Source organism: Dipodomys merriami, unplaced genomic scaffold, assembly GCF_024711535.1.
Source record: "Dipodomys merriami isolate MVZ:Mamm:240054 unplaced genomic scaffold, mDipMer1.0.p SCAF_447, whole genome shotgun sequence".
Taxonomy (NCBI): Eukaryota; Metazoa; Chordata; class Mammalia; order Rodentia; family Heteromyidae; genus Dipodomys; species Dipodomys merriami.
In genome coordinates, this window is record NW_027206010.1 from 175,121 (window position 1) to 197,997 (window position 22,877).

Here is a 22,877-nt window from a genome sequence, read left to right on the forward strand (position 1 = left end):
TCTGAGCTTTGACAATACAATTATTTCTTCCACATCAGATGATATTTATATTTTTTTCCTTTTGCTTAATGTCAGCTGTTCCCTCTTTCCTTCTCTTTCCCTCTTTCCCATCACTGCCTTTGAGTTGCTTAGTTCATTTTCATCTATGTCTAGTGCAGCTGATGGGCCCCTCTGTTCTATGTTTTCCCGTTTCCTTCTGATTCTGTGCCTTCTTCCTAGCTTCCCTCAGATGCACACACACACACACACACACACACACACACACACACACACACACACACACATATACATATGCATATATAATATATATATACCATATATGTGATCAAGAACATGGAGTCACTTAGCAATTCTACGACAAAATGATTGGAAGTCCTTTGTTTCTTGAGTCCTGTTTACTTTGTCACATCTCCTTGCATTTTGGCTTTAGCATCCATATATCAGGGAGACCATGTGCCATTTATCTCTTTGCTCTTGGCTTACCTAGCTCAAAATGATTTGTTCTAGTCCCAGTCATTTCCCTGCAAATGAAGGGCCTCATTCTTACAATCTCATTTAACTCAATTTCTGCCTTAAACACAGCCACTCTGGAAGTTAAGACTCCAACATATGAAGGAGACACACATTCAGGTCCATAACAAATTTACATAACATGGTTCACATTGGATGTGTACTGTTTAGTGGCTTCTAGTATATTATAACCATCAACTCTAACTTCATAACATTCCCATCACTCCAGAAAGAAACTCTCATGTCCCTCTTCCCCCTAACAATTACCAGTCTACTTTCTCACTCTGGATTTGCCTATTCTGGATGCTTTATATTAATAGAGTGGCTTTGGGGCCTAGCTTCTTTCACTTGTGTTCTCTGGAGGGACCCATGTTACAATGTCCTATTGTCTGAGTTACAACTGCTGGGTTTTTGTTTGTTTGTTTGTTGGTTGGTTGGTTGGTCATGGGGCCTGAACTCTGGGCCTAGGCACTATCCCTCAGCTCTTCAGCTCAAGGCTAGCGCTCTACCACTTTTTTTTTTTTTTTTTTTTTTGTCGGTTGTGGGGCTTGAACTCTGGGCCTGGGCGCTGTCCCTCAGCTCTTCAGCTCAAGGCGAGCGCTCTACCACTTGAGCTACAGCACCACTTCCGGTTTTCTGGTGGTTTATTGGAGATAGGAGTCTCACAGTCTCTCCTGCCCCGTCTGGCTTTGAACTGCGATCATGAGATCTCAGCCTCCTGAGTAGCTAGGATTACAGGCGTGAGCCACCAGCGCCCAGCTGTGCTCTACCACTTAAGCCACAATGCCACTTTCGGTTTTCTGGTGGTTTATTGGAGATTAGAGTCTCACAGACTTTTCTGCCCATCCTCCTGAATAGCTGAGATTACAGGCATTACCCACCAGTGCCTTGCACATCTGCTGTTTATATGGTCATCAGGTGGTATTTCTACCTTGGGGCTATTATGAATGAGGCTGCTATGGGTCTCTGAATATTAGTTTTTTTATTTTGTTTTGGTGGTTTTATTTTGGGTTTTTTTGCCAGTCCTGGGGCTTGAACTCAGAGTCTGGCTCCTGTCCTTGAGCCTCTCTGTGCTCAAGGCTAGCACTCTTCCACTCAAACCATTGCACCACTTCCAGCTTTTTCTGTTTCTGTGGTACTGAGGAATCGAACTCAGAGCTTCATGCATCCAAGGCAAGCACTCTACCACGAAGCCACATTCCCAGCCCATTAGCATTAGTTTTTGCATGGATGTTTTTAGACTTATTGTGTTTATGCCTAGGAGTGGAATTTCTGGATCCTGTGGTAACTGTTTGTTCAATCTTTTGAACATCTACTAGACTGTTTTCAAAATGATTGGCAACATATTTGTGGGGTGTGTGTGTGTGTGTGTGTGTGTGCGCGCGCGCGTGCGCGGGCACCAATATTGAACTCAGGATCTCTGGCTCTTGCTTGGCTTTTTCCACTCAAGGCTGGTGTTCTACTACTTGAGCTATACTTCTATCTGGGCTTTTGGTGGTTCATTGAAGATAAGGGTGTCACAGATGTTCTGTCTGGGCTGGCTTCAAATGGCAACCTTCAGATCTCAGCCTCCTGAGTAGGTAGGATTACAGATGTGAGCCACCAGTGCCTGGCACACTAGCAATTTTATCTACACCATGACCCATGTCCTCTTCCCAACCAGACAGGGAGCTTCCTGGGACTAGGCCTGGGTCACAACACAGTACAAACAATGGGCGCCAGCAACTTGCGCAGCATGCTTACACATTCATCCCTCAGCTCATCCTTGGAAGATTTCAAGGCAGCTCATCATTTAAATACAATAAAGCAATGATAACATAAAAGTTAAATATAGGGGCTGGGAAGGTGGCTCAGTGGTAGAGTGCTTGCCTTGTATGCATGAGGCCCTGGGTTCGATTCCTTAGCACCACATTAAGCAGAAAAAGCTGTAAGTGGCGCTATGGCTCAAGTGGTACAACGCTAGTCTTGAGCTGAAGAGCTGAAAGATAGTGCCCAGGCCCGCAGTTCAGGCCCCACGACTGACAAAGACCAAAAGTAAAGAGCCGGGTACCAGTGGCTCACGACTGTAATCTTAGCTACTCAGTGGGAGGCTGAGATCTGAAGTATTAAAAAAAAAAAAAAAATCCTTATGGAAGCTGGCGCCAATGGCTCATGCCTGTAATCCCAGATACCCAGGAGGCTGAAATCTGAGGATGGTGGTTCCAAGCCAGCCCAGCAGGAAAGTCCATGAGACTCTTATCTCCAACTAACCACCAGAAAACTGGAAGTGGTACTGTGGCTTGCCTTCAGCTAAAAAGCTGAGGGACAGCGCCCAGGCCCAGAGTTCAAGCCCCACAATGGACAAAAAAAAAAGTAAAGAGTTGCTAATCCTAGCTACTCAGGAGGTTGAGACCTGAGGATCATGGTTCAAAGCCAGATTGGGAAAGAAAGACTGGCCCATAAGACCCTGATCTCCAATTAACAACCAGAAAACCAGAAGTGGCTCTGTGGCTCAAAGCAGTAGAGTACTAGCCTTAAGCAAAAGAGCTCAGGGACAGTGCCCAGGCCCTGAGTTCAAGCCCCACAACTGACCAAAAAAAAAAAAAAAAAGTAAAGAGTTGTGTCTTAAAGAGAACAACAACAATCTGGGTACTAGTGGCGCAGGCCTGTAATCCTAGCTACTCAGGAAGCTGAGATCTAAGGATTGTGGTTCAAAGTCAGTTCATACAGGAAAGTCCATGAGACTTTTATCTCCAGTTAACTGCTCCCCCCCTCCAATAAAAAATGTTGGAAATGGAGCTGTGGCTCAAGTGGTAGAGTGCTAGCCTTGAGTAAAAAACCTAAGGGACAGTGCCCAGGCCCTGAGTTCAAGTGTTAGGACTGTCACATGGGTGTGTGTTCTCATATGCGTGTGCACATACACACACACACACACACACACACAAACTACAGGGCAGAGGAGGAAAGATCCTGAGTAAGCAGTTCTAGGAGTCACCCTGGTACCTGTCTCCCTGTAACAGTTGCTCTTCTAATGTTCCTCAGAGGACGTTGGGCTCTCACTGGTTTGGTGACTTGCTCAGGAAGGGAAAATACAAGTCTTCAGTCTGAGAACACAACTTCATTCATTCCCCCTGCCTGTTTCCACCTGAGTCTCTGTTGAAAGATTGCTTTATAGGACCAAGGCTTTGCCTCATAGGTCAAAGGGACATATCTTAAATCCTAGCTGTATCACTTACTATAGAAATAGGAATTCAGGCCAAACCACTTTCATTCTTTAAGTCTTAGCCATGTGTGTGTAAAACAGGAGTGATAGTAGTTCTTATATCATTCTTGTGAAGCAGCAATAAGATAAGCCTATGTAGCACTTAGCCTACACATGGCTTAAAGGACCTACACCAAAGAAATGCCAGCTGTGATGATGATGATGGGGATTGTGATGAAGTCAAGGAAGGAAAAGTGAATATCAATGAGCAGTAGGTAGTGTTAATAAGGAATGATTGGAGTTTCGACCATCCATGCTGTTCTACAGGAAGGGATCAGAGTAATAGAGCTTCAAAACTTCTGTCCACAACAGGCAAAGTTTTAACAACTCTCTTTTAGGCAGAGACCTAAATTTAATCAATGAAAGGGATCAGGGCCCAGTGGTACAACTTCTTCCTCTTTCTTTTTTTTTTTTTTTTTTTGGGTCCGGTCGTGGGGCCTGAACTCTGGGTCTGGGCGCCGTCCCTCAGCTCTTCAGCTCAAGGCTAGCGCTCTACCACTTGAGCCACAGCACCACTTCCAGCTTTTTTCTTTTTGCTTATATGGTGCTGAGGAATCGAACCCAGGGCCTCATGCATGCAAGGCAAGCACTCTACCACTGAGCCACCTTCCCAGCCCCTCTTTCTTTTTTTTTTTATAACATCAATGTTTATTGCATAAATACTGTACTGAAAGCCCAAGTATTCAATTTACACACGGAAATTATACAATCATATACTGCTTCACAAAAACAATAAATGCAGTACATTCTACAAAAGCTACTGTACAGAAATTTAAAGATTCCAAGGATCAAAAGATACAGCTGAGCTGGGCGCCAGTGGCTCACAACTATATTCCTAGCTACTCAGGAGGCTGAGATCTGAGGATAACGGTTCAAAGCCAGCCCGAGCAGGAAAGTCCGTGAGACCCTTATCTCCAATTAACTAGCAGAAAACCAGAATTGGTTCTGTGGCTCAAGTGGTAGAGCACAAGCCTTGAGCTGAAGAGCTCAGGGACAGTGCCCAAGTCAGAGTTCAAGCCCCATGACCGACTTAAAAAAAAAAAGATATAGCTGAAGAAACCAGGTAAAAATTTGGCAGCCAATAATTTGACAGGGAAGTTGCAGGCTTGCATGAATTTAAATATGTGAAACTGAAAATATTGAGTTTAGAGTAATCATTGTGCTTTGTGTTGATCTGAAAAATGTAACACTTTCTTCCTCTTTCTTAACAAGGTTATAAAGGTATAAAGTGCTCTTGCCTCATGACTCTACAGGATTCTCATTTGGTCCTGTGCACTTTTGTTTTCCACAATCAAATCCTCAGCTACTTACTGTTAAAACAAAGCCAGGAAGCTTTAGAAATACAATACCTCTTAAGCCAGATGCCAGTGGCTCATATCTGTAATCCTATCTACTCAGGAGGCTGAGATCTGAGGATCATGGTTCAAAGCCAGCCCTGGAAGAAAAGTCCATGAGATTTTATCTCTAACCAGTTTTAAAAAAACAATTGGACATACAGGAGCAGCTCAAGTGATAGAATGCCAGTCTTGAGTGAAAAAGCCCAGTGAAAGTGTAAGGCTATGAGTTCAAGCCCCAGTATATTCACAAGAAAAGATCCATATCTCATAAGTCTCATATTCCTCAGGAAAACTCATCCTGTCAGTTGCTAAGTCCTAGATCCCTTCCCTCTTCCATTTCTCTTATCTAGCTTTTTCATTCTGGGCATACACCTTTTTTCTCTTTCTGAGTAGTGATGACTTGAACTTATTCCAGGTAATAATATAAAAAGAAATACTAGCTGGGCACTGATACTTTACGCCTATAATTCTAGCCATGGAGGAGGCTGAAATCTCAGAATCCCAGTTCAAAGCCAACCCAGGCAGGAAAGTTTGTGAGACTCTTACCTCAAATGAATCACCAGAAAACCAGAAGTGGAGCTATGTGAGTCAACATGGTAGAACACTAACCTTGAAGAGAGGAAAAAGAAAAAAAAAAGTTCAGGGACCACACCCAGACCCTAAGATCAAGCCTCATGATCAATACCCTCTGCCCCCCACTAAAAAAAGCAAACACTAACGTGAGTGAACATGCTAATACTCCTCCCTTGTTTTAAACAGGAACAGAAATCCTTGGCAAGTCAGTTCGTATTATATTCTCCACATTAGGAGTGTGCACGTTTTTTGCAATTGGCTACATGGTGCTGCCACTGTTTGCTTACTTCATCCGAGACTGGCGGCTGCTGCTGCTGGCGCTGACAATGCCCGGCGTGCTGTGCGTCCCGCTCTGGTGGTGAGTGTGATTTGTCCTCTTTGCTGCAGTGGCAGTGTCTGGAGCTGAGCCTTGGTGCTGGCCTGCATAGAAAGCCTGCCTGCCTTCTATTGTAACTTGCCCATCAAAGCCCAAAGCAGAAGCTGATAGGGTTTCTGCCTCTTTGTGGGTGGGCCTGGGCACTTGGGGAGTTTTATGGTCCATTATCCACAAGCCTCTAGTCTATGGAATTCCAATTCCTTCTCAAGACTCTCCCCACTCTTGTCTGTGGCTGGTTGTTGTTGTGTGTGGAGCTGGTATTGTGAAGTCCGTTTTGTTTTTGTGTTTTAAAGCTCCGCCTCCTGTTTTGACACTTTTCTCTCAAAAAATCTCTTTCTCTCTTCAACGATCAGCTCTGTATCTATCCAGGCCTTTTGCATAGGGAGATTCAAACAACAGAGCACCACAAAACATCATACTGAACATATGCAAACTTTTCTTTTCTTGTTATTAGTTCCTGAACAATGCAGTATAACAGCTATTTATACAGCGTTTATATACTGTGTTAGGTATTAAGAGGCTAGGAGTGGCTCAGTGGTAACTCATGTAATTAGTATGTGCCAGAGCCTGGGTTCAATCCCCAGCACCCAATTTCAAGAAAGGGTACTATATATACATTTTATTAGATATTATGAGGAAACTAGACATGATCTCAAGTATATAGGAGGATGTCTATGGATTTTATGCAAAGACTATGCCATTTTATATAAGGGACCTGGGCATCTAAGGACTTTAAACAGGGCTGGGAAGGTGGCTCAGTGGTAGAGCGCTTACCTTGCATGCTCGAGGCCCTGGGTTCGATTCCTCAGCACCACATAAGAAAAAAGAAAAAAGCCAGAAGTGGTGCTGTGGCTCAAGTGGTAGAGCACTAGCCTTGAGCTGAAGAGCTGAGGGACAGCGCCCAGGCCCAGAGTTCAGGCTCCACGACCGGACCAAAAAAAAAAAAGGACTTTAAACAGCGCTTGTATAGTTGTCCAGGTCACAGGAGGTTCTAGACCCAATCCCTGATGGATACTAAAGTGCATACATGGATTATTTGTGATACTTAGGGACCAAGGTATATCTGTTTATCTGCTTTATCTTTTTCTCCCCCCTGGAGCCTGAACTCAGGGCCTAGGCACTGTCCTTGAGCTTCTTTTGCTCAAGGCTGGCACTCTACCACTTGAGCCACAGCACCACTTCTGGCTTTTTCTGTTTATGTGGTACCAAGGAATCGAACCCAAGGCTTCATGCATGCTAGACAAGCACTCTACCACTAAACCACATTCCCAGCCCTATCTGCTTTGTCTTAAAGAGTGAATTAGAGTAGTATTCTCTTCTTTCCTTCCACAACTCCCCCAATTCAACTTTAGTTCTTTTTCTCCCTCTGTCCCTCCCTCCCTCTCTCTCCCTTCCTTCTTTTCTTTGTTCTTCTTTCCTTCCTTTCTTTTTTCTTTTCCTTCCTTTCTTCTTTTTTTCCTTCTTCTTTCCTTCCTTCCTTTTTTCCTTTTTTTTTTGCTGTTAGAGTGCTGTGTATTAAAACCACAGCCTCAAGCATTCTAGCAAGTGCCTTACTGCAGAGCTATATACTCAGCCCCTCCTCAACTAAATGTTAATACAATAGATATGAGAATAACAAAGTTTGGAGATTCTAGACTCAGTATTACCTGAGATGATTAGCTGTAGATTCTATGTAGAAGAACAGGTTGGGAATGATGGAATGAGGTCACCATCTTAACTCCTATCCTTTAAAAAAAAATATTTTTTGTGCCTTTCCCATACTTTCTCATAATCTTTTCCTTTTTGTGGTGCTGTACTGAATTTGAACTTAGGGCCTTTCCACTATTTGGCTTTTAAGACTGGCCCCCTACCACTTGAGCCAGACCTTTATTTCTGGCTTTTTGCTGGTTGATTGGAGATAAATAAGGGTCTTAAGGACTTTTCTGCTTGGCTCAAACTGTGATCCTCAAATCTCAGCTTCCTAAATAGCTAGGATAACAGGTGTAAGCCACCAGCCTTTTTCATATTTATTTATTTATTTATTTTAGTCAGTTGTAGGGCTTGAACTCTGGGCCTGGGCGCTGTCCCTCAGATCTTCACCTCAAAGCGAACGCTCTACCACTTGAGCCACAGCTCCACTTTCAGTTTTCTGAGTGGTTTATTAGAGATAAGAGTCTCACAGAGTTTTCCTGCCCAGGCTGGCTTTGAACCACAATCCTCAGATCTCAGCCTCCTGAGTAGCTAGGATTACAGGCATGAGCCAGCAGTGCCAGGCAACTTTTTTCAGATTTAAACAAGAGGAAAGGAGATCTCTACTAATGGATAGGTAAAAATGTCTCCTCCTTCTTCCTCTTCTTTTTCTTCTTTTCATTATATAAAAATAAAATCTTCCAGGAGTGCTTGGTTTTATGAACTACTTGATTTCTACCTGCTTCCAGGATCCTGGAGTAACTGTTTATTTGATCTTTTTGGGTTGTTTTTTTTTTGGGGGGGGTCCGGTCGTGGGGCCTGAACTCTGGGCCTGGTCACTGTCCCTCAGCTCTTCAGCTCAAAGCTAGCACTCTACCACTTGAGCCACAGCGCCACTTCCGGCTTTTTTCTTTTTGCTTATGTGGTGCTGAGGAATCGAACCCAGGGCCTCAGGCATGTAAGGCAAGCGCTCTACCACTGAGCCACCTTCCCAGCCCCTGTTTATTTGATCTTTTTTGGAGTTTATAATTTAGACTAGACCTCAGAGTTGCCATAACCTATCCTCCTGGGAAACTGCCAGGTTCTCTACCTTACTGCAGCTGTTAAGCACTTGTGGGGTTGACAGGTAGCCCAGTGTTGACATTATCTGACCAGACTACTCAGCATGGACCACTCAGTCTATGTGGCCTGTGAAGGTTGCTGTGGTTTAGCATTGCGAGTTTTGGGGATGAGATATGTGTGTAGATGAGGATGAGAGTGGTAGATAGAGTGAACATTTTGGTTTGGTTTTGTGTGTGTGTGTGTGTATGGGTGCTGGTCCTGGGACTTGAACTCAGGGTCTGGGTGCTCTCCTTGAGCTTCTTTTGCTCAAGGCTAGCACTTTGAGCCACAGTACCACTACCAGTAACTTATTGGAGATAGGAGCTTAATGGACTTTTCCATCTGGGCTGGCTTTGAACCAAAGTCCTCAGATCTCAGCCTCCTGAGTGACTAGGATTATAGGTGTAGCTCTGGGCTATATTGTTTTTCTTAATTCTCTGGAATTTGAGAGATTTTCTTTTTTTTACTTTTTTAATTTTTTTTGTCAGGCATGAGAGCTGAACTCTGGGCCTGGGCACTGTTCCTCAGCTCAAGGCTAGTGCTCTACCACTTGAGCCACAGCACCACTTCTGGTTTTTTTCTGCTTATATGGTGCTGAGGAATCAAACCCAGGGCCTCATGCATGTGAGGCAAGTGCTCTACCACTGAGCCAACTTCCCAGCCCCTGAGATGTTTTTCTTAGAGGCGAGATATTACTCTGATTTATTGGGAATTTTCCTCTGGAACCCAGTCTGAGGATCAGTAAATGTGGACAGACCTACAAAACTGTGTCCAAGGAAAACACTTAGATTTACAAGAGCAAGTGTAATTTTCTGGAATGGAAGCCTTCTCTACCACTACCGCCGCCGCGGCCTCCTCCTTCTCCTCCTCCTCCTCCTCCTCCTCCTCCTCCTCTTCCTCCTCCTCTAAATCCACAGAAAGATCATAGTTTGCACCCTCATTTAGTTCTCTATCAGCTTGTGAAATGATCAGCTGGACATAAGATGTTATGTAACAACAACAACAACAAAGAATGAAGGGAATTTGAAAGCAGAGATCCCAGTGGCTCTGAGTACAGTGTAGTGAGAGAAAGAACCCAAAAAGATTTGGATCCTGTGTGTGTGTGTGTGTGTGTGTGTGTGTGTGTGTGTGTGTGTGTGTGTGTGTATGTGTGTGTGTGTGTGTGTGTGTAATAGAGTTTGAAATCAGAGCTTCTCACTTGGCTTTTTAGCTCAAGGCTGGCATTGTACCACTTGAACCACAGTGGTTTTGGCTTCTTTTGGGGCAGGGGGTCAGTTAATTGTAGATAAGAGGATAAAGGCTCATGGGTTTTTCTGCTGGGCTGGTTTTGAACTCTGATCCTCAGATCATAGCCTCCTGAGGAGTTAGGATTACAAGTATGAGCCACCAAGTGTCTGGATATGGTTTTATGTCTCAGCTTCCCTTTTAAAGGTTTGTTAGAAGCTAGGCATTGGAGGCTCATGCCTGTAATTGTAGCTACTCAGGAGGCTGAGATCTGAGGATCAACATTCAAAGCCAGCCCCGGTAGAAAAGTATGTGAGACTCTTATCTCCAATAAACCACCAGAAAACCAGAAGTGGCCCTGTGGCTCAAGTGGTAATATACTGTCATGAGCTGAAGAGCTGAGGGACAGCGCCCAGGCCCAGAGTTCAAGCTCCATGACCAACAACAACAAAAAAAAAGACATTAGATTTTGAGTTCTAACAATAACAAATGCCGGCAGGGATGTGGGGAAAAAGGAAACCTACTGCACTACTGGTGGGAAAATAAATTAATGCAACCACTCTGGAAAGCAGTCTGGAGGTTCCTCAAAAAACTGAACACAGACCTTCCCTATGACCCAGCCATACACCACTCCTAGGCATTTACCCTGAGCATCCCGAGCCAAGATATGACAAGGACACCTGCACATCCATGTTCACTGCCACAATTTTCACAATAGCCAAGATATGGAAACAATCCAGATGCCCCATTATAGATGAGTGGATCCAAAAACTGTGGTATCTATATGCCATGGAATTTTGCACAGCTATTAGAAAGAATAAAATAGGGCTGGGAATGTGGCTTAGTGGTAGAGTGCTTGCATAGTATGCATGAAACCCTGGGTTCCATTCCTCAGTACCACATGAACAGAAAAAGAAAAAGCTGAAAGTGGTGCTGTGGCTCAAGTGGTAGAGAGCCAGCCTTGAACAAAAGAATCTCAGGGAGGGCTTGGAAGGTGGCTCAGTGGTAGAGTGCTTTCTTTGCATGCATGAGGCCCTGGGTTTGATTCCTCAGCACCACATAAGCAGAAAAGGCTGGAAGTGGTGCTGTGGCTCAAGTGGTAGAGTGCTAGCCTCGAGCTAAAGAGCTGAGGGACAGCACCCAGGCCCAGAGTTCAGACCCCACGATGGACAAAAAAAAAAAAAAGGAATCTCAGGGACAACATCCAGGTCCTGAGTTCAAGCCCCAGGACTGGCCAAAAAATTAAAAGGAAAAAGAAAAGTAAATGAAGTCAAACTACTAAGTCATTCCAACTCATTCAAGAGGCACATGGGGTTAAAGGCTATTCTATTGAATAGCACAAATACAGACCATTCAGAAAAGTTTGTTGTTGTTGTTGTTGTTGGATAGCACAGCTCTAATTTCTAAAGGTCAGTGACATAACATCATCACAATTCCTACCAGGACAAGGACTTACTCTGAAAAAAAATGCAGACTCGGCTCACTTTTCCTACCCACACACCATGGGGCTGTGGGCAAGGCAGCTTGGTGGTTGGCCATTTGCTATATTATGTTTTGCTCTGAGCTAATTCCTTATGCAACTTTGAGGCCTTTTCTTTACAGGCTCCTGTGTGTGTTGTATTCTAGGGTAACTAAATACTGGTTTGTAAACAAGGAAAATGAGAGCCAACAGGAAAAAGGATAAAAGAGTCTAGGAAACAAAACTAAGGAAAGAATGAAGAGTTTTATGTTTGCAACTGTGTTTGGACGTCCATTATAAATGTGTATAGACCCTGTAATCTTTTCCTTTTTTTTTTTTTTGCCAGTCCTCAGGCTTGAACTCAGGGCCTGGGCACTGTCCCCGAGCTTCTTTTGCTCAAGGCTAGCACTCTACCACTTGAGCCATAGCACCACTTCTGGCCTTTTCTGTTTTTGTGGTACTGAGGAATCGAACCCAGGGCTTCATGCATCCTAGGCAAGCACTCTACCACTAAGCCACATTCCCAGTCCCCTGTAATCTTTTAATTAATTTTTATTGTTATTATAAAGGTGATGTTCAGAGGGGGTTACAGTTACATAAGTCAAGTAAAGAGTAGGTTTCTTTTGGAACCATGTCACCCCTTCCCTCACTCTCTCCCAGTTTTTCCCTCCCATCCCCACCCACAAGTTGTATAGTTCATTTCCTTTTATTCTTTCTTTCTTTCTTTTCTTTCTTTCTTTCTTTCTTTTTCTTTCTTTCTTTCTTTCTTTCTTTCTCTCTTTCTTTCTTTCTTTCTTTCTTTCTTTCTTTCTTTCTTTCTTTCTCTCTTTCCTTCCCTTCCTTCCTTCCTTCCTTCCTTTCTTCCTTTCTTCCTTTCCACTAGTTGTTCAGTTTCAAATAGCCTTTGCCACTGCCCTGGCTTATATGTGCCACACTTAAGGTAATCTTCTAGGATCTGGTCCTAATCTCAAGCACAACAGATAGTCAATCCCTGTGTGTGTGTGTGTGTGTGTGTGTGTGTGTGTGCACACGCGCATGTGCACACTGGGCTTTTTTTTGTTCTTTCACTTGTGCTACCATTCCACTTCTGGCTTTTTGATGGTTAATTGGAAGTAAGAGTCTCTTGGACTTTCCTGCCTGGACTGGCTTTGAACCACGATCCTCAGATCTCAGCCAACTAAGTAGCTGGGCTTACAGATGTAAGCCACTGTGCCTGGCTTTGGTCCTTCAATTTGATGGGGACTTTGAAACTTAAAGATGCTTTTACTGATTCTTATAAACCAACCTATGAGAATTCCTTCCCAATAGGTTTCTCTTTTGTTTGGTCAGTTGTGGAACTTGAACTTAGGATGCTGTCCCTGAACCTCTTTGTGCTCAAGGCTAGCTCTCTACCACTTGAGCCACAGTGCCACTTCTGGTTTTTGAGTAGCTAATTGGAGATAAGAGTCTCATGGGGACTTTTCTGCCTGAGCTGGCTTCCAACAGTGATCCTCAGATCTCAGCCTCCTGAGTTAGCTAGGATAACAGGCGTGAGCCACCAATGACAGGCTAGGTTTCTTTTTTAAAGATCTGCTGAATGTTACATATCATATACATGTGTGAAAAGTCCATACTGCACTCCAGAAATACATAGAGTTACCATGTATCAGTTTAAAAAACACAACACAAAAGTCTGGGAATATGGCTCAGTGGTAGAGTGCTTGCCTAGCATACATGAAGCCCTGGGTTTGATTCCTCAGTGCCACATAACAGAAAAAGCTAGAAGTGGTGCTATGGCTCAAGTCGTAGAGTGCTAGTCTTGAGCAAAAAGAAGCTCAGTGACAGTGCCCAGGCCCTGAGTTCAAGCCCCAGGACTGGCAAAAAAAAAATACAAAAACCCATTAATAATACTTCTTAAAAATAGAACTCACAACATTAAAATGATCTACAGGAAGCTTAGGGCTAGTAGTATCAAACCCTGTTGTTGTTATATATATACATATGGATTCTAGGTTTATTCCTGAATCTCCTCGGTGGCTGATATCCCAGAGAAGATTTAGAGAGGCTGAAGATATCATCTGGAAGGCTGCAAAGATGAACAAGAAGTCTGTACCTGCAGTGATATTTGATCCAGGGGAGGTAAGCAATTGTAGACATTTCTTCTTGACATCACTTCTTGAGACTGCTTGGGAATGTCATTCAGTATTTGTTAAGCACAAACTTCATACTGGTCACTGTACTAGGAACACATGGTGATGATGTTCTGAGAGAAATCGAGCTAGACTCAGTGGCAGGAGTGCCAGCTATTAAGGAAGTGGAGACAGGTGGATCCCTTGAGCACAAGAATTTGGGACCAGCCTAAGAAATATAGTGATGTATCATTTATTTTTCTTCCTCCTCCTCCTCCTTTGTGTGTGTGTGTGTGTGTGTGTGTGTGTGTGTGTGTGTGTCACTGGGGTTTGAACTTGGGGCCTGTGCTTGCTAGGCATGAGCTCTACAACTTGAGTCATGCCTCCAATCCAGCTTTATGATGATTATTTTGGAGATGGAGTCTTAATTTTCTGCCCCAGCTGGCCTCAAACCATAAACCTTAAGATCTTAGATTCTTAAATATCGACGATTACAGATGTGAGCCATCCTTTCCTGGCTTGCTTACTTTATTGTATTTATTCATTTACTTATTTTTTATTTTATTTTTTTTGTCAGTCATAGGTCTTGAACTCTGGGCCTGGGTGCTGTCCCTGAGCTCTTCAGCTCAAGGTGAGTGCTCTATCACTTGAGCCACAACACCACTTCCAGTTTTCTGGTGATTTATTGGAGATAAGAGTCTCACAGACTTTGCTGCCCAGGCTGGCTTTGAATCACAATCCTCAGATCTCAGCCTACTGAGTAGGTAGGCTTACAGGCATGAGCCACCAGCACGAGGCTACTGTCTATTTTTTAAGAGCTACCTTAGGGCTATTTAAAAATTAAATATAAGCCAGTTATTTTGAGTTAACTACAAGCTGGTAGCTCATGCCTATAAATCCTATATACTCAGAAGGCTGAAATCTGAGAATAACATTCCAAGCCAGCTAAGCAGGAAAGTCTGTGAGACTGTTATCTTGAATTAACCATTGGTAGTTAATTCAAAGCCAGGACTGGTGCTGTGGCTCAAGTGGTAGAGCGCCAACTAAAAGTAAAATTGAGTGCAAAAAAGTCAAGTGAGTGCAAGGCTCTTAGTTCAAGCTCCAATACACACACACACATACACACACACACATACACACACATACACCATATGATGTACACAATAACATATGATGCTTAGAATAACCAACATATATGGGAATGTTCTTACTTCCCTCAGAATTCTAAGCACATTTAAAGTAAATTTAAGAGTTGCATGTGGAGCCGGGCGCTGGTGGCTACTCAGGAGGCTGAGATCTGAGGATCGCGGTTCAAAGCCAGCCCGGGCAGGAGAGACCGTGAGACTCCTATCTCCAATAAACCACCAGAAAAAAACGGAAGTGGCGCTGTAGCTCAAGTGGTAGAGCGCTCGCCTTGAGCTGAAGAGCTGAGGGACAGCGCCCAGGCCCAGAGTTCAAGCCCCACGACCGACAAAAAAAAAAAAAAAAAAGAGTTGCATGTGGGGCTAGGAATGTGGCTCAGTGGTAAAGTGCTCACCTAGCATGCATGAAGCCTTGAGTTTGATTCCTCAGTACCACATACACAGAAAAAACAAGAAGTGGTACTGTGGTTCAAGTGGTAGAGTGCTAGCCTTGAGCAAAAAGAAGCTCAGGGACAGTACCCAGGCCCTGAGTTCAAGCCCCAAAACTGGCAAAAAAAAAAAAAAAAGTTCCATGTGTAGCCAGGCAGGGGTGGGTCACAGGAAGAGGAGATCTGAGGATAGCCCAAGCAGGTAAGTCTGTGAGACTCCTATCTCCAATTAACTACCACAAAATTTGAAGTGGCACTGTGGAGTAAAAAGTGATAAAGCACTAACCTTGAGCAAAAAAGAGCTCTGGGACAGCACCCAGGCTCTGATTTCAAGCCCCATGACAAAAAGACAGAGTTGCATGTGTAAGCTTATCCCATGCATCAGGACAGAAGAAAGTTCCTTACTACTTCTTAACTTCGTGGTTCTTTGCACTGTTTCAGCTACAGGAGCTAAACGCCATGAAGCAGCAGAAAGTTTTCATTCTGGACCTGTTCAGGACTTGGAATATCACCACAATAACCATTATGTCTTTGCTGCTATGGTAAGCACTGAGTGATGGAAATACAACACGAAGCATGTGACTAATTTTCTTGAGGAAACATGGAAAAGTCTAGGTTTTCCTACATAGATAAATGACAGAATTCTAAATTCTATAATATAAAATTAATTTATAAAAATTATAATTAAATTACAAATTATAAATCCATGAACAAATTAGAAGATACTACTGAGTATTAATCTGTACATTATAAATTGTAAGTCATTTACAATATAATTGTTCATTTATAAATCATAGATTTGTTATAATTTATAATTAATATATATAATTTATAGTATATAATTTATTATATTGTTTATATTCTTTTTTTTGGGGGGGGTCTGGTTGTGGGGCCTGAACTCTGGGCATGGGTGCTGTCCCTTAGCTCTTCAGCTCAAGGCTAGCGCTCTACCACTTGAGCCACAGTGCCACTTCTGGCTTTTTTCTTTTTGCTTATGTGGTGCTGAGGAATCAAACCCAGGGCCTTGGACATGCAAGGCAAGCGCTCTGCCACTGAGCCACCTTCCCAGCCCCTATTGTTTATATTCTAATATGTAATTTAATTATAAGTTATAACAATTTTAATTTATCAATTTAATTTATAACTTATAAATTAAATTATAATTTTATAACTTATAAGATATACATTAATTTATAATTTAATTATCAATCAATCTAATTTGTACCTAGATTTATAAATTAAATTATTATGATTACATTAATTGTAAATTAAATTGTGATTGAGTTATAGTTAAATTATTGATAATAAATATATATAATTATAGAATTCTAAGCTATTTAGAAATGTCTCAATTCAAATTACTAGAGAAGATACTGAAAAGACTTACCAGGAGCAGTGCTGAGTCTGCAGTCTCCGGGACAACAGGAGACAGGTTATCTTCCCTTCTGAGGTTATAGGATGAATGCTAATGATGCCCCCTGGTGACTGATTCTGAGGCGCTGTGTGAGCACCTGCTTCCAGAAGCCTAACTAGCAGTAGAGCAATGAGGTTAGAACCACCTGAGTCCCTGAAAAGCCTTTTACACCCACCAGTAGCCAACTTGCAAGTATTGCTAAGGCACAGGTTCTAAAAAAAAAGGAAAAGAAGAGCTGGGAATGTGGCTTAGTGATAGACTGCTTGTCTACCGTGCATGAAGTCCTGGGTTCAATTCCTTAGTACCACATGTACAGAAAAAGCTGGAAGTGGTGCTGTGGCTCAAGAGGTAGAGTGCTTAGCCTTGAGCAAAAGAATCTCAGGGACAGAGCCCAAGCCCAGAGTTCAAGCCCTGGGACTGGCAAAAAGAAAAAAGATAAGAGTTTGTTTTTACTTTTTTTTTTGTCAGTCATGTGGCTTGAACTCTTTGCCTGAACGCTGTCCCTCAGCTCTTTAGCTCAAAGCTAGTACTCTACCACTTGAGCCACTGAGCCACTTCCAGTTGTCTGGTGGTTTATTGGAGATAAGAGACTCACAGACTTTCTTGCCCAGGCTGGCTTTGAACCACGATGCTCAGATCTCAGCCTCCTGAGTAGCTAGGATTATAGGTGTGAGCCACTGGTGCCCGGATTTTGGGTTATTTTTTAAGGGGATTAAAGGAAGGGAGGAAGGGTGAACAAATACAGTCATGCTATTCAGTAAGACACTATGTGGAAAATGAACTATGTAACTTGTTGGCAAGGATGGGAAGGGAAAACTGGGAGAAATAGAAGGAAGAGATGATATTGTCCAAAATAAGAAAAGAAATGAAGTCATGACCTGATTTATGAAATGGTAACCCCTCTGTAAAATACCTTAATAATAACAATTAAATTATATATTTTTTGGGGGGGGGTCCGGTTGTGGGGCCTGAACTCTGGGCCTGGGCGCTGTCCCTCAGCTCTTCAGCTCAAGGCTAGCGCTCTACCACTTGAGCCACAGCGCCACTTCTGGCTTTTTGCTTATGTGGTGCTGAGGAATCAAACCCAGGGCCTCATGCATGCAAGGCAAGCACTCTACCACTGGGCCACCTTCCTAGCCCCATATTTTTTAAATAGAGAAAAGACATGAAAATGCCCACCTCATGATAGTAGCACACGCACACAGAAGACAATCCTCAGAACTGGCAGGGTCAGGCTACATCCAGTCTATTTTTAGAGTCAGCCTGTTTTTCAGTTTGAAAAAAAGAAAGGATATCAATGAGTGAGCTTATGCCTTTGAGTTAAGCAAGTTTATCGGTAGGTCTACAGTCTTACTGTGGGTTGGTTGACTATTCTCCATGTCTACGTAGATCATTGAGGCAACTATATCTCCATCAGTGGCCACTAGGGGGCGGATAACCAACACTAATTGCCTCCAAGATGCTTGGATATTGAAAACTATTAAGGCAAGAAAATCACAGAATTCTAGAGTGAAACCTGGAGCAAGTGACTGTAATACTAGCTACTCAGGGGATTGCGATCTGAGGATTGATTCCAAGACAAATCTGAGAAACTCTTATCTCCAATTAAACAGCAAAATGCCAGACTGGAGGTAAGGCTTTAGTGGTAGAGTTGTCAGCCAGGAGCAGAAAAAGCTGAGCAAGTACCCGGCACCCGTGGCTTATGCCTGTAATCTAAGATCTGAGGATCCAGATTTAAAATTGGCCTGGACAGAAAAGTCCATGAGACTTTTAACCCCAATAAACTAGCAAAATGCCAGAAGTGGAGCTGTAGTTCAAGTGGTAGAATGCCAGCCTTAACAAAAAAGAAAGAAAGAAAGAAAGAAAGAAAGAAAAGAAAGAAAGAAAGAAAGAAAAGAAAGAAAGAAAGAAAAGAAAGAAAGAAAGAAAGAAAGAGAAAGAAGAAAGAAAAAGCCAAATTAATGCATGAGGCCTTGAATTAAAGCCTCAGTACTGGCACTTTTTTTTTTTTTTTGGTTCTAGTCATGGGGCCTGAGCTCTGGGCTTGGGCGCTGTCCCTCAGCTCTTCAGCTCAAGGCTAGCGCTCTACCACTTGAGCCACAGCACCACTTCTGGTTTTTTTTCTTTTTGCTTATGTGGTGCTGAAGAATTGAACCCAGGGCCTCAGGCATGCAAAGCAAACGCTCTACCACTGAGCCAACTTCCCAGCCCATTGGCACATATTTTTAAAAAGCTGACTGACAGTTTGAGGCTTTGAGTTCAAGCCCTAGAACTATCACACACACACACAGCACACACATACATACATACACACATACATACAGAGAGAGATGGGGGGGGATTCTAGCTGGGTGCCAGTGACTCATGCCTATAATCCTAGCTACTCAGGAGGCTGAGATCTGAGGATCACAGTTCAAAGCCAGCCCAGGCAGAAAAATCCATGATACTCTTATCTCCAAATAAGCACACACACCCAAAAAAAAAAAAAAAAAGCCAGGGGCTGGGAAGGTGGCTCAGTGGTAGAGCGCTTCCCTTGCATGCTCAAGGCCCTAGGTTCGATTCCTCAGCACCACATAAGCAAAAAGAAAAAAGCCGGAAGTGGCGCTGTGGCTCAAGTGGTAGAGCGCTAGCCTTGAGCTGAAGAGCTGAGGGACAGCGCCCAGGCCCAGAGTTCAGGCCCCACGATCGGACCCAAAAAACAAAAAAAAACAAAACAAAAAAAAGCTAGAAGGGGAACCATAGCTCAAGGGATAGAGCACTAGCCTTGGGCATAAAAGCTCAGAGACAGCCATAATGCCCTGAGTTCAAATCTCAGGACCAGTACCAAAAATAAATAAGATTCTAGAGGAATTTATTTAGTCCATTCTTTTGTCGTTTTTATCTTTTGGTTTTTAGGATGCTAACCTCCGTGGGTTACTTTGGTCTGTCTCTCGATGTTCCTAATTTACATGGTGATGCTTACCTGAACTGCTTCCTCTCTGCCCTGGTTGAAATTCCAGCGTACATCATAGCTTGGCTGCTCCTGCGGACCTTTCCCAGGCGTTACATCATTGCTGGGGTTCTGTTCTTGGGAGGAGGTATGCTCCTCCTGATTCAACTGGTACCTGCAGGTAAGAAGATAACCAGAGCCGATGCCAATAGCTCACACTTGTAATCCTCACTAGGCTGAGATCTGAAGATCACAAGTCAAAGCCAAACCAGGCAGGAACTTATGTGAGACTCGTATCTCCAATTAACTACCCAAAAAAGCCAGAAGTGGAGCTGTAGCTTGAGTGGAAGTGAGCTAGCCTTGAGCAAAAAAGCTCAGGACAGCAACTAGGCCATGAGTTCAAGCCCCGGAAATGGCACACACACAAGTTAATCAAGATTAATAGCATTACAGAAGAACTGAATATGTTGCTGGGTGCTGGTGACTCATGACTGTAATCCCAGCTACTCAGGAGGCTGAGATCTGAGGATCGCAGTTCAAAGCCAGCCCAGGCAAGGAAAATCCGTGAGACTCTTATCTCCAGTGAACCACCAGAAAACCCCAAGTGGCACTGTGACTCAAGTGGTAGAGCATTAGCCTTGAGCTGAAGAGCTCAGGGACAGCGCCCAGGCCCAGAATTCAAGCCCCATGACAAAAAAGAAAAAAAACAAAACCTGACTATGTTAATAATCTAGCACATCAGTACACACTGATTAGCCATTAGCTCCTGAGGCATTCACTGTTCTTTCGCACTGCCAACTTGGCATCATAAACCACAGGTGATAGATAACCATGCCATTTTGTGTGTTCAAAACAACTGCTTCAAACAGAAGAGTTACCTTTGAGAATCGGAAATCATCAACTACTATCTACTCAAGAGGCTGAGTAGACTTTACCAGGAGGGAAAAGTCTGTAAAATTCTTTTTTTTTTTTTTTTGAAAGTCATGAGGCTTGAACTCTGGGCTTGGGCGCTGTCCCTCAGCTCTCCAGCTCAAGGCTAGCACTCTACCACTTGAGCCACAGTGTCACTTCTGGTTTTCTGTGGTTTATTGGAGACAAGAGTCTCATGGACTTTCCTGCCTGGGCTGGCTTTGAACAACGATCCTCAGATCTTAGCCTCCTGAGTAGCTAGAATTACAGGCATGAACCAATGCCTGGCTTAGTCTGTGAAATTCTTATTTGCAATTTAACACCAAAAAGTTGGAAGTAGAGCTGTAGCTCAATCAGCCTGGAATGGGGCAGGGGAAGAAGCTAAGGAATAGTACCCAGGCCCTAAGTTCAAAACCCAAAATTGGCATGTGCATGCGTGCGCGCGCACACACACACAGATCAGATTTTTCAGCTGGACATGGTGGTTCATACCTGTAACCCTGGCTGCTCTGGAGGCAGAGACACAGAATTGTGGCTCAAAGTCAACTCGACAAAGTTAGCAGACATTTTATCTGAAAACAAAAAACAAAAACAAAAAACGATCCAGTGAGGCACCGATGTCTCACACTTGTAATCCTAGTTAGTTACTCCCTAGGCTGAGACCTAAGATTTGCGGTTCAAAGCCATCCTGAACAACAAAGTCTGTGAATCTCTTATCTTCAACGAACCAGCAGAAAACCGGTAGTGTCTCTGTGGCTCAAAGTGATAGAGTGCTAGACTTGAGCAAAAGAGCTCAGGGACAGTGTCCAGGCCCTGAGTTCAAACCCCAAGAACAACAACAAAAAACCCTCACAATGCTAGGTGCCACAGCGGCTTATACCTGTAATCCTAACTACTCAGGAGGCTGAGATCTAAGCAATCAAGCCAGCTGGGGCAGGAAATTTTTATCTCCAATTAACCACCAAAAAGCCAGAAGTAGAGCTAGGGCTCAGGTGGTAGATGGCTAGCCTTGAGAGAAAAGAAAAAAAAAAAAAAGGTCAGGGTAGAAGGCTTGCCTAGTAAGCATAAGGCTTGGAGTTCAATCCTCCAGACTGGGGGAGAAAAAATTAAACTTAACCATATTAACATGCAAACAATTTAGCATGGAACTGTCTTAATAAATAAAAGACAACAGGACAAAGGTCCTTGAATGCATTAATGATCTCAAAGTACATAGCCACCCCTCGCTCTCCATCTTTGTCTAATTATTAGAACATTAGGAGAAAAATGGTGCTTTTGTTAATGAAAACATTTCCATTCCAATAAAAAGGGCACAGGCCTGTCATCCTAGCTCCTCAGGAGGCTGAGATCTGAGGATCTCCATTCAAAGCCAGCCTGGGCAGGAAAATCCATGAGACTCTTATCTCCAGTTGACCACTAGAAAACCGGAAATGGAGCTGTGGCTCAAAGCGGTAGAGCACTAGCCTTGAACTAAAGAGCTCCAAGATAGCACCCAGGCCCCAAGTTCAAGAACCCATGATCAGAAAAAAATAAATAAATAAAAAGGAAATAGGGGAAACAAAAGCAATTGAGTTAAGTGATGGTTTTGAAAGCACCCTTATTTCCAATGAGTCTCTTTTCCAGAGTACTACCTCTTGTCCATTGGTCTGGTGATGTTCGGGAAATTCGGAGTCACCTCTGCCTTCTCTATGCTGTACGTCTTCACGGCAGAGCTCTACCCAACCCCGGTGAGGAACATGGCTGTGGGCATCACTTCCATGGCCTCCAGAGTGGGCAGCATCATCGCCCCCTACTTCGTTTACCTAGGTGAGACACATGTGGCCCATTCACTCCTCTTTTAAGTTCATTGGAAATATGAAACTAGTAATTTGTTTTTGTTTGTTTGTTAGTCAGTCGTGGGGCTTGAACTCTGCGCCTGGGCACTGGCCCTGAGCTCTTCAGCTCAAGACAAGCACTCTACCACTTGAGCCACAGTGCCACTTTGGGTTTTTAGGTGGTTAATTGGAGAAAAGAGTCCTCACAAACTTTACTGCCCGGGCTGGCTTTGAACCAGGATCCTCAGCTCTCAGCCTCCAGAGTAGCTACAGGTGTGAGCCACTGGCACCCTTCTTTCCTTCCTTCCTTCCTTCCTTCCTTCCTTCCTTCCTTCCTTCCTTCCTTCCTTCCTTCCTCTTTCTTTCTTTCTTTCTTTCTTTCTTTCTTTCTTTCTTTCTTTCTTTCTTTCTTTCTTTTTCTTAAGTGTGCTTCTAAGCTGGGGCTTGAACTCAGAACCTCACACTGTTGCTTGGCCTTTTCACTCAAGGACAGCACTCTACCACTTGAACCACAGCTCCACTTCCAGCTCTTTGGTGATTAGAGATAAGTGTCTCAAGGACCTTTCCTGCTTGGGAAAGGTCAAAGCCTCAAACCAGAGGATGAAGATCTGTTGTTCTCCCATCTTTTTATTTTTGTTTTAATT

General features: G+C 43.5%; 1 protein-coding gene across 5 annotated transcripts in view; it reads left to right on the forward strand.

The window, feature by feature from the left end:
* LOC138808199 (solute carrier family 22 member 4) overlaps window positions 1-22,877 on the forward strand; it is a 59,637-nt gene that overhangs the window by 31,335 nt on the left and 5,425 nt on the right. For 4 of the 5 annotated variants that reach the window (XM_069994174.1, XM_069994172.1, XM_069994176.1 and 1 more), the window contains 5 exons: window positions 5,848-6,019; window positions 13,481-13,607; window positions 15,609-15,709; window positions 19,477-19,691; window positions 22,043-22,225. In XM_069994174.1, coding sequence (XP_069850275.1) covers window positions 5,848-6,019; window positions 13,481-13,607; window positions 15,609-15,709; window positions 19,477-19,691; window positions 22,043-22,225 — 798 coding nt within the window. The remainder of the gene's footprint in view (window positions 1-5,847; window positions 6,020-13,480; window positions 13,608-15,608; window positions 15,710-19,476; window positions 19,692-22,042; window positions 22,226-22,877) is intronic. The other variant, XM_069994173.1, reaches the window with a different exon arrangement.